General features: G+C 34.5%; 1 protein-coding gene across 1 annotated transcript in view; it reads left to right on the top strand.

Moving 5' to 3' along the window:
• The first annotated feature begins 2,350 nt into the window (after window positions 1–2,350).
• The window catches only part of LOC148944563 (glycogen debranching enzyme), a 106,809-nt gene continuing 96,873 nt past the window's right edge, over window positions 2,351–12,286 (top strand). Inside the window, exon 1 of the mRNA XM_089100461.1 lies at window positions 2,351–2,538. Within this exon, the coding sequence (XP_088956587.1) occupies window positions 2,448–2,538 (91 nt within the window). The 5' untranslated portion in view covers window positions 2,351–2,447. The remainder of the gene's footprint in view (window positions 2,539–12,286) is intronic.

The raw sequence follows: 12,286 nt of genomic DNA, 5'->3' as shown, positions 1-12,286 counted from the left end.
AAAAAACAAGTTTTTTAACTGAAAGTAAGGAGCGACATTCAAACTTAAAACCAACAGAAATTATGCCGTATATGAAAGAGGTTGTCCCCTCCTGAATGCCCCGGTCTTTACGCTAAAGTTTGACTTTTTCTCACAAATCTATTTTTTAAAACAATAAAAAAAAAACTTTAGCGTAAAGAGTGGGGCGTTCAGGAGGGGACAGCCCCTTTCATATACAGATTAATTTCTGTTCGTTTTAAGTTTTAGCGTCGGTCCTTATTTTCAGGTAAAAAAACTTGTTCTTTTATTTAATTACTCTTAAACAACTCTGAGCTAGCCACTTTAGGGAGACCACAGAGGTTAATTAACTCTCCCCCCCCTAGGTTGGAATGAAATAACGCCTCTGAGCTAATCCTCTGCTTGGTTTTTATTAATTTGATTTATTCAAATTTAATGTGTTAATATTTTGAAAAAGTATTGGGTATGGTCCACTATGCCTAGTTGAAAGTCTGTGGTTTACATTTAAGAAAATTTACATATATCGTATATTATATTTTTTTCTTTAAACCTCTTTTCCCCATACCATTCAAGAGGTAGAAATCCAAGTAGGCTTTTCTTAGAGGCGTTGTCAGTTTCTTTTACTCGTTGATATTAGTCAAATATTACTTGTAAACAGTACAAGCAAATAAGAAACAAGCCGAAAACTTATTAATTGCCTACTGTAGCCACTGATCGTCTGCTTAATTTTTATCAATTGGATTTATTCAAATACAATAATTTATTCAAAGTTGCCCATTTAGCATGTGTTCCCCCAACACATCCAATCAAAATTCTAAGATAATCATTTTGTTAAGCATAATTGAAAGGTCCAGTAATTAGGTCTTCCGGGATGACACCCCCCCACGGCCTTCAGGGCAAGTAGCCCTCAACCAAGCCCATTCATTTTCTAAACACATTCAGTAAAAAGTTTAAGACAGCTATTTTGTTCAGCATATTAGAATGGTTCAGCAACTACGTCTCTAGGATAATAAACAATAAATCCGTGATAAGTATTTACTACAAAGATTTGCCATTGGGAAAGAGGGAAAGTTTGATTCTGGGTGTGTCCGAAAAAGTTCAGGCTATTAAGGTGGAGCTTCAAGGGATGCTGAGCCAAATCAGAAAACACTATGTATGTCCAGTTTATCAAAAGGGTGCATGTGTAATATATAAAGAATGGTATATATATATATATATATATATATATATATATATATATATATATATATATATATATATATATATATATATATATATATATATATATATATATATATATTTATTTATAACCGCTTACAATGGAGAAAAAAAAGTGGAGTACAAAATGAAACAAAAAAGAAGAAAAACATGTTCAACACTAAAAATTAAATACAGGTATTTAATTCACAGAAACAGTTGAGTCAGCGGTGAGTCGTAGAGTTTACTGAGGGATCGAGCATGAAACTTAAAGGCTATAGGCATTAGCATGAAACTTTCAGGACAACTAATGCTACTGCTGCAACTATGACTTTTACCGTTCCCTCCTTCTTCCCCTTATTAGATTTCTCGCCCCTCAATGCCGAAGAAATTTCAAAAAATCCGGTTTGTCCAAAATAGTCAATAGGTCTAGTAACTATGCATCCCATGGAAAAAGGGTTTGTGAATTATGCAATTTTTACCATTCATTACTTCTAGGATTTATCATTGGGATGGGAGAGGCTTGTGATTCTGGGTGTGTCTGAAAAAGCTCACGGTATTAAGGTGAAACTTCAAAAAATGTTGAGGGGGATTTTTAACTAAATCGGAAGACACAAACACTGTATACATCCAACTTATCAAAAGGGCGTATGTGCAAAATATTAGGAGCAGCTAAAGGTTTTAGCTTAAAATTCTCATGAATACTACTGCGTTTACTTGCAACTATGACTATTTGCTTCTGAAACTACCACTACTAACTTGCGAATGTGACTTTGAATACGACAACTTGCAATGGTAACTGCAACCACTTGTGACTATAACTAGTTGCATCTCTGACTGCGACTGTGAATGCTTCTGACAACGACTAAGTCCACTTGTTATTGTCCTTAGTTTTCCGTAAAATGCAGCATGTGGGAATCAGGAGTCACACTAATTTTTAGAATGGTATGCACATAGATGTGCTATTTAAGCAAGTCAAATTAAAATACGTTTGTTTATAGATTAATATGTGTATAGATAGATATACATAGCAAAATGTTTAATGTTTTTTCTGTCTGCTTCTCGGTAGATAAGAGGTATGTCGGAAATTCTGATGCAGTGGACTATAACTGTAAACACTGACGCTTACGGCGCAAACGCACAAACACAGATTTGACCGCCAGCGGGTAAAACAAGTGCAAGGGCAAAAGTGACAATTTTCAATTTTACAGATAGATTTGTTTCTGCTTTAAACAAATGCACTTATAGTTAAGATGGATTTGTACAGTGCAACTCAACTGAAACGGGTAATTACCTTGACAGATGGAGAGAACTTGAGTTCTCAATTATATAGATTAGAACAAGGTGAGTTGGTGTTTAGGCCTAGGTAAAAGTGTAGCCCTACTCTCAATAATCCAAACCATTTCAAGTATGGATGCCTTTTGTGAACAAATACTGGTAATTAGGTAGCCTACCCTCGATTCCTTGGTAAAGTTCTAGATTGGGGGCTTTGATTAAGGTGTAGAATAGCAGCTCTAGAAGGAGCAATGGCTGGCCTACAACAAAAAGACAAATGTTTTTAGGTTGCTAATCTTATAGTCACTTTTTTCAGTTTTTTTTTGCATAAACATTTTTGGTAAAATTCTACTTTAGCTACTTTTGACTATTTTGGAAAGGGGTTGGGTTAGGAAAGTGAAACTTTTGGGAATGGGTCTACAGGGTAAAGTAGCCTAGCCAATGTCCTGGGAAGGCATATTGAAGTACCTACCTCAAATCCTTCTCCCTCTAGAGTCCTGACCTTTAAAGACCTTTAGAAATCTTTGTGTTATAAAATTAAAATCTTGCATAAATAGATCTTCTAGTGAAATGAAGTACAACAAAATTAATTTCGGCTTCACAACTTGTCGAATCCAACTTATATTGTTTTTAAGATCTTCCTTTACGTACACTGGAGTTTGAAAAAAACATTATCATGGCATAGACATCCACCAAATAACTAGAATTGTGTTGTCAGAATAAAAAACAGAAAAAAACAAACTCATTACTGGAAATTAATTTAAGTTGTTGTTTTGTCAAAATTTCAATAGGTATAGGACTTTGCATGTGGGCAGATTTCAGAAACCCCTTATGAAAGAAGGAGTTAAGGTAGGTACTTCAAAATACCTTCCCAAGACATACTTTACACTATAGACCCATCCCTAAAAGTTTCATTTTCCTAACCTAACCCCATTCCAAGATAGCCAAAAGTAGCTAAAGTAGAATTTTACCACATTTTTCTCTAATGATCTCATAGCCATATATCCTACTACTATATTAGAATATAATTTAAAAGGATAATTTATGAAATTATTTTGATGGAAATGGGAAAGAGCATAGAAATGTGATTCATTGATTCTTGTAGGCCTAAGAACTTTATCATTTTTTGCTTTAGCCTATAAAGGAATAGAATTGAGCATCTTCAGAAGGAGATAGGCCTATGCTAGAACTAAAAGAGACACATTGCTAGATTGCTAATTTTATGCTTGTTTCCATTGTTTGGTTCCCATTTCTTTATGATTCATTGCCAAACAAAATAACCAAAAAAGGTATAAGCCTAGAATTAGGGCTGTTTGTAAGGAAACTTGTTAAGAAAACAATTTTATCCTAATATCATGCAGAAAACTGAAGTTAGCACATTTCTACTGTACATACCTCCCCTGTCCCTCCCTAATATATTGCCCAAATAACATGTTTTACATATATTTTGATATGTGTCATTTTTATTTCAGCTTGTGTACCTATAAATTGAATAAACTATGGCAAAATCAAGAAAAAAAAAACACATAGAAAAGATAGGCTATAGTTTGGATATATATTTGTAGATTAGGGGGTGGGGATGAGGGTAAAGTAATTGCAGTCAAAATGTGTTAACTACAACTATTCTTCATATTTTTAAGTTAGAGTTGCTTTCTTACCATGATTCCTTCTCAACAGCCCCAATTCTGCCCTTATACCCCCATGTGACCAAATTCTTACTTTATGCAACAAGTATAAAAAGAACATATAAGTAAATATTCTGATTAGCTCACTGATGAGATAGCTAAGAAATAGATACACTTTTACTAAAGCTGTATCTATTTCTATAATCTTGATTGTCTATATTCAATGGTTTTTCAAATATTTTGACAAACTGTTAAATCAATTAAAGAAAAGAGTGACTATGCAAAATTCCACATTTTTATATGTAGAGGCTTGAAACCCTTACAGTTGCTTTCTCTGACGTGCTGATTCTGATGGTGTGTTTTCAGTAAGATTACTCAATGTTTTGGAGGTGTGTTCCCCTTTTTCCAAAAATTAGGCAAATTTTTTCAGGTTTGTAACTTGATGGTTAACATTAAAATTAATGAAATTTATATTTTTTAGATCAACATCAAAACTTGATTCTTTTGATGTATCTATTGTTATCAAAACTCTCATTTTTAGAGCCTTGGTTACTATTGAGCCCCATCACTCCATACCTACAGTTTGTCACCATATTTGAAAAATATTTTGGTTGCTATGAGCAAGAATGTGTTCTTTGATGTTGACATCATTGTATAGTTTTACTATTGTCATTCATGGTTGTAACCAACAATTGTGATGTCATTTGTCATCTTCTATATGAAGATGCAGTTTTTTGTCAAAAAATTGATTTTATTTCAAATTCTTCTTCTTCTAATTCACAGTAGGCAGGCTATTCAGTTGGTACTATTTAGCCCTCTTCTTTTAGCTTCACTCTGTGGGCTACAGAGCTACTGTCTTGGTTGTCTCTTATTTATTAGATATTCTCAGATATCTTTCAGTAGATCTTTTGACTCAAGGAGTTCAAATATAAGATGATAGATATCAATTTCTGTGCTCTGTGTGCAGGTATAGTTGGCTAGGCTCTTGGCTGATAGTGAGATTTTGTGGTGTTTGAAGTATTTTAACAGTTTACAAAGCAAGGTATGTTGTGCAGACATCAGCATATTACATTCAAATAGGCAATGGTCAATTGTTTCATTATTCATATTACAATGCCTGCAAAGAGGGGACAGGGGAATTGAACCACTTGAATTAGAAAGCTTATATGAGAATGCAAGGAAATTTAGTCCATTTGTTCCAGAACGAATTCTATGATAAATTTTAGAAAGATACTTATTGCGAAAAGGGGATAGGGTAGGATTATTCTTATTAAAATTAATATCTGATAGCCTCCATCGGTAAACATCTCTAATTGGGATTGGCCTCCCACTTGGCTGGTCAATATTTATAGCATTTTTTGCTATTTCATCAACCTGATGATTACCACTTATGCCAGAGTGGCTAGGAATGTACTGAAAATAAGTTTTTATGCCACTTGAAGCAAGATTATCAATAATATTGAGACAATGATAAGTGTCAATGTCCAACTTAAATTGGGGAGCTGTGGCCAGCAACTCAAGGCTTGATAGAGAGTGGGAATAGATGATAATATTATTCGAATTTGCGATCAAAGGTTGGTTTTGCTTAAGGTGTTCTAATGCCATGGTTATGGCATTTAACTCAGCAGACATTATAGATAAATTATTAAATAATCTCTCACCCGTTGCAATTTTCAGGTGAGGAAGGAAAACACCACTGGCAACCTTCTCATTCATTTTTGACCCATCAACAAATTTTTGGAAGTGATTTTTATAGGTAATTGTATTAAGTTCTGCAAATTTTTTTGGACAAAAGCAATGGGGGTCAAATCTTTATTCCATTTTGAAAATTCAGTATTTATTATGGGAAATGACCAATTCCATGGAGGGGATTGGGGGAAAGTAGGTGCAATAGATTTTGCTGGTACAGGGAACTTCTTTTGAATATTCGCATACTCATCTGCAATACCTCTATACATGGCTGAATTTCTTAACCAATTATGTAATGTGTGTGAGCTATTTGATTCAATTTTTGTAAGATGTTTTGTCAAGAGAAAGCTATGTCTCTCCCTTATTGTTGCTAATCCACTTTCCATAAGCAGAAACTTGGTGCTTGTGGGTTTCCTAAGACCAAATATGAGCCGTATTATATCATTTTGTGTTGTTTCAATTTTTTGTATCTGGGTCTTTGCACATGCACCATAGACGATGAGCCCATAGTCAATATGGGGTCTTATATGTGATTTATAAAACCGGAATAAGGTTTTCTCCTTGCAACCCCAGGGTGTGGAAAGAAGTCTTTTTAGTATATTTGCTTTTCTATAGCATTTTTTTATTGTGTTTGAAATGTGGAGGTGGAAATTAAGTTTTTGGTCAAGCATGAGACCTAGGTAATTAATATGGTAATTAATTCAAATATGTTTTGATACTTACAAAAGCCATTAGATGTAGCAATTTTCTTTAAAATGAACCCTTAAACAGCTCTCTATCATTTTCAAGTACCTTTTAGCACCAGAGGAAAAAAAGGACACATCAGTGGTTCCCATTCAAAAAACTAATTTTTCTTGGTGCTCAAGCCAAGGGACTCTAAGTTTTCTGTATAGGCTTTTCAGCCAAGGCAATTCCAATGGTGTACTTTTTGTTTGATTTTTGGCTATTTTTGAGGTTACAGTGGGCCAGGGTTTGTCTTTTACTAGATTGCAGCCCCTGCTGCAACACTGTAACCACAATAAAAATAAAATTTGAAAAACAGATCTAATGCTCAGATGAGCCAAAAGAAAAATGTTTGAGATTCACACCTTAGCTCAATTCTTATTTATAAGCTTTGTAAGATGTGTTAATCTTTTTCTCAGATTTAGGATAAACTATTTGTATGGCTTTAAATACTACTAAAGTGATAGTAATTACATTTTCAAAGACTAGAGAGAATGTCAAAGAGATTGAAAACTCAAAAATAAGCAAAATACGTTTTTTTTTTAATTTTAGTAAATATAGACCCTTTGTGTTTATAATATTCTGAGCCTTAGAAATAAGAAAAGGGCAACAATAATAGTTAGATAACATCTTCCTTTGGTTTATTTTAAGTCCTGGGAGTTTTGTTCACCTGAATCAACTTCATTTCCAGATAATAATAAACCCCTTAATTAGGACCTTACTAAAAGGTCTTGATATACTTCAAAATTTTCCTGAAATAATAGGAATTGTATTTCCAAAATGTCCTTAGTATAAACTTTTTTGTTGAAATTTAGACATTTATATACTAGTCATTTAGCCTATGCTATCTTCTAAGCCCTAGATATAAGGAAAGGTAAATATTCCTTATAAGGTACAACCAGTTGCTTGGTTGTACCTTACCTTTAATTACCTTAAATTGCACCTTGGAGCAAAATTAAGGATTTTCATAATATACCTTTCCTGCAGTGGCATATCCAGGATTTCGTTTTGGGGGGGGGGGCGTCAGTCTACCTTTTTATAGCAGTCATGTGAGCAAGAAAATTATCTATCATAGTGCAAGATTTCAGGCGGAGGTATGGGGGGGGGGGGATAGCCAGGTCAAGAAATGAAAAGTACACACTTGTCATGAGTATTTCTAGTTGTAGACTTTTTTTGTTTGAGAATGGATGACAAAATTTTGCCAACAAAATCAGAATTTAAAAAAAAGTTAGAAGCAGTGAGTGTTTCTATTTTGGGTGAGTAGATGTTTTGGAACTGCCACAAAGCAGCAGAATTTAGAAAATATAAAAAAAAGAAGTGCATTATTTCTTATATTTGCCTATGGGACCCTTGTTTTAGAGAACCAAAGAAACAAAAAATAATATTATATCAAAGACAATTGCCCAGAATTTGGTTTTGGAGGGGTGGGGGCCTCAGTCTACCTAGTATAGCAGCCATGAAAGCAAGAAATGTAATGATATTAACATTGTCTACAGAGGATGAAGCACAATTAAAGTTTGTGAACATAAAACTAAGTCTGGTTGCTGCTGAAACCAACGCATTGCTTTTGAAATAACTTCCGTATTGCACCATATGCTATCAACTATTTTCTCAAGTACGGAAATAATCGCACAATACAAAGACATAAAAACTAAAATGCAATTGTGACACTCTACCCATCTCGTTTTGCACAACTTCACAAGCTTCCTCACAGGACTATTAGGACAAACGACTGTGACTGCTTCTACAAACATATTTGTTCTTTTTGGTGAAGATGATAAAAATGATATAATCTGCTGTATAGTAGAAAAGGTTGACCTAACAAGTCCTACCTACTAGTTTTACATAAAGCCAAATTTAAGCTGTGCAATGCATAGTGGGTGTAGATCACATGCAGATATTTTTTCCTAATTTCTGCCTGTGCACCAGAATAGCAGCCTGACATGTTGCTGGCCCCATCAACACCAACCCCCATAAATTTCTCTATTTTTAAGCCAAATGCAATGCATTGGCCAATGATTTGTTTTGCTACTGCAGAGCCGGTGAGATTTCCGCAAACAGAAAACCCAAGAAACCGCTCATCAAGTAAAGCACTTGTTTCATATTAGTATCTGACTACAAGAACTAACTAGAACTAATTAGGCTTGTCAGCATGTATATCAATAACTGTACAACGAACCTGAAGAATATTTTGACGCTATATGCTGATGACTGCAAGCTCCTAGGATTGGTCCAGAACAACCTAAATCTGTCAACTATGCAAGAAGATCTGGACAGACTATCTAGATGGTCATTGGATTGGTGTCTACAGTTCAAAGCCTTAAAATGTAAAGTTCTACATCTTGGATGCAATAATCCAAAGCTTGCATATCACATAGGAGATGCCCAGCTTGAGGCAGTCAGTGAGGAGAAGGACCTGGGGGTTATTGTTGACAATGAGCTGAAGTTTCACTGCCACACACAATCTCAAGTTGCAAAAGCAAACCAAGCCCTTGGCCTCATAATGAGAAAATTTACCACCAGGAAGTCGGGAGTGATTACAAAACTATACAAAGCCATGGTCTGTCCTCACCTGGAATTTGGCATGACCCTAGCCTCTCCGTACTATAAGATGGATGTGAAAGTACTTGAGAGTGTCCAAATAAGAGCAACTAAGCTTATCTCTGCATTCCAAGACAAATCTTACGAGGAATGTCTTACCTTACTCAAACTCCCTACCTTAGTATACCGTAGGAAAAGAGGAGACGTAATAGCAACTCGTAAGTGTCTAGAAAATGACCTATTAAGTCATGTCTTTTCCCTGTCCTTCTGAACTACCACAAGAGGACACACCAAGAAGCTGCAGGCCCCCCGTTGCATCAAGCAAGAGCGCCAACAGTTCTTCTCAGTCTGTTCTGTCCCACTCTGGAACAGCCTATATGAAGCCACCGTCCAATCTAAAACTCTAGATGCCTTCAAGAAAGGAGTTGATCAAGACTGGGCCAACGCCGAATGGAGGCTGAACTGGGATGTCAAATCATAACCTTGAAACGCCACCAGCGAGTTTTCTACAGGAGGCTCAAAACCACCTTATCTCGCTGGACTTGCGATTGAAGGTAATTTTCTTTCTTTCCTCTCACGTGACCTTTCCGTTTCAATGCTTAGCTTACACTGGATATATAGCAACGTTTGAAACTTTGAATGAACTATCGCCTCTTAGTCCGATTCCTTATCGCAATTCATTCATTGCAGAGAAGATAGTACTTATAGCTGCAGGGGTTAAATAGTGAGAAAAATTTCTTGACATCTTGTTTGATAACAGGAGGCGATTCCACGTTTGATGATAAAATAATGATATAAGCTTGCTGGAGAAATGGATAGCTATTTAACAAGAAATGAAAAAAAGAACGGGTGTTGCAAATAACTTAAAAGCGTAAATATTTCGGAACTTACTATATTGACACTTAAAAAAAAAGAAGAAAAGAAATTTCGGGAGGGGGGCGCTCCAGTTAAGAAAAACAATTTTTATCTAATAACATGTAGAAAACATAAGTTAGCACATTTCTACTGTACTTAATGAAATTTATATTTTTTAGGTCAACATCAAAACTTGATTCTTTTGATGTATCTATTGTTATCAAAACTCTTATTTTTGGAGTCTTGGTTACTTTTGAGCCCCATCACTCCATACCTACAGTTTGTCACCATATTTGAAAAATATTTTGGTTGCTATGAGCAAGAATTTGTTCTTTGATATTGACATCATTGTATAGTTTTACAATTGTCTCTCATGGTTGTAGCCAACAATTGTGATGTCATTTGTCATCTTGTATATGAAGATGCAGTTTTTTGTCAGAAAATTGATTTTGTTTTAAATATGTTTTGATACTTACAAAAGCCATTAGATGTAGCAATTTTCTTTAAAATGAACCCTTAAACAGCTCTCTATCATGTTCAAGTGACTTCTAGCACCAGAGGAAAAAAAGGACTCATCAGTGGTTCCCATTCAAAAAACTAATTTTTCTTGGTGCTCAAGCCAAGGGACTCTAAGTTTTTTGTATAGGCTTTTCAGCCAAGGCCATTCTAGTGGTGTATTTTTTGTTGAATTTTTGGCTATTTTTAGGTTTCAGGCTATTTTTGAGGTTACAGTGGGCCAGGGTTTATCTTTTACTAGGTTGCAGCCCCTGCTGCAACACTGCAACCACAATAAAAATAAAATCTTGAAAAACAGATCTACTGTTCAGGTGAGCGAAAAGAAAAATGTTTGAGATTCACATCTTAGCTCTATCCTTATTTATAAGCTTTGTAAGATGTGTTAATCTTTTTCTCAGATTTAGGACAAACCATTAGTATGGCTTTAAATACTACTAAAGTGATAGTAATTAAATTTTCACAGACTAAAGAGAATGACAAAGAGATTGAAAATTCAAAACTAAGCAAAATACGTTTTTTTTCAAATTTCAGTAAATATAGACCCTTTGTGTTTATAATATTCTGAGCCTTAGAAATAAGAAAAGGGCAACAATAGTAGTTTGATAACATCTCCCTGGGGTTTATTTTAAGTCCTGGGAGTTTTGTTCACCTGAATCAACTTCATTTCCAGATAGCAATAAACCCCTTAATTAGAACCTTACTAAAACCCCTTAATTAGAACCTTACTAAAAGGTCTTGATATACCTCAAAATCCTCCTGAAATAAAAGGAATTATATTTCCAAAATGTCCTTAGTATAAACTTTTTTGTTGAAATTTAGACTTTTATATACTAGTCATTTAGCCTATGCTATCTTCTAAGCCCTAGATATAAGGAAAGGTAAATACAGTAGCTTGGTTATACCTTTTCTGGTATATTTTAGTCCCTGGATACATTCCTGAAATTTTCCTTCAACATATGGAACCAGAACTTTACCATTTTGAGAAATATCATCTAAGGGAACTGTCTACTAACTACTTCTAAGCTTACCGCCCTGGGCCAGGATGAATCTAATTTAAAAAAAACTTGTTGGAACAAAAGTGGGTCCAATTTGTTTTTGTTTTTCAAATAAAGCTTTGGAACTTTCCTACAAATTTCATCATTGAGCACAAGGATTAGAATCCTTAACTTGTTCCAAACTGTAATTTAAGGTAAACCGCATGTAGATATTTTCCAATTGGGCCATATTTTGAGGCAACTCTTGATTTAACACAGAGCTGGATATGGGTTGCACAGATTATTGTTTTGAATACCAAGGTACTGAGCTTCCAGAACCCATGTTTAACCATGCTATTCTGTTACATTCTAATTTTGAAGACCCATGTCCCACTATCGGAAATCATAAAATGAAAAAAAAATTCAAGGTTTTGCTGGGTTGAACATGAATAATCTGAAAATGATATTTGTTTAACTTTCTTGAACCTAGCACCTGAAAAGAGAACTTCAGCTTTAAAGTTAACTTTAGACAGGGCCAGTAGAATCTTACCAGAGACAAAATTTTTTTAAAGCCATGGTGATAGAAACTATTGCAATATCTTTTTGCCTCTCTTATAGTCTACCATCAAATAGTTTATTTTATAGCCTATATAGTCAAATGTAATATGTTCTTAATTTTTTTTTTTTGCATCAGCTTTGCTTAAATGAAAGATATAAAATTCTCTTTTGGGCCATAAATGATAAAAGATCAGGCTGTAGTAATCTGTATTTACTAATGATCCAAAACTTAACTTGCTCCTGAATCCTAGTTCTAGGCTCCAATTTTAACTACATAAAAAAAAATCAATATAAACTAGTAAGCACTCAGGACAAAACTTATTGAAAAGAAAGTAA

This window comes from Artemia sp. Qi Xiang Cuo, chromosome 14 (assembly GCF_049724085.1).
Source record: "Artemia sp. Qi Xiang Cuo chromosome 14, ASM4972408v1, whole genome shotgun sequence".
Classification (NCBI taxonomy): Eukaryota; Metazoa; Arthropoda; class Branchiopoda; order Anostraca; family Artemiidae; genus Artemia; species Artemia sp. Qi Xiang Cuo.
The sequence above is the reverse complement of the archived record's forward strand: the minus strand, read 5'-3'. Positions and strand labels throughout refer to the sequence as shown.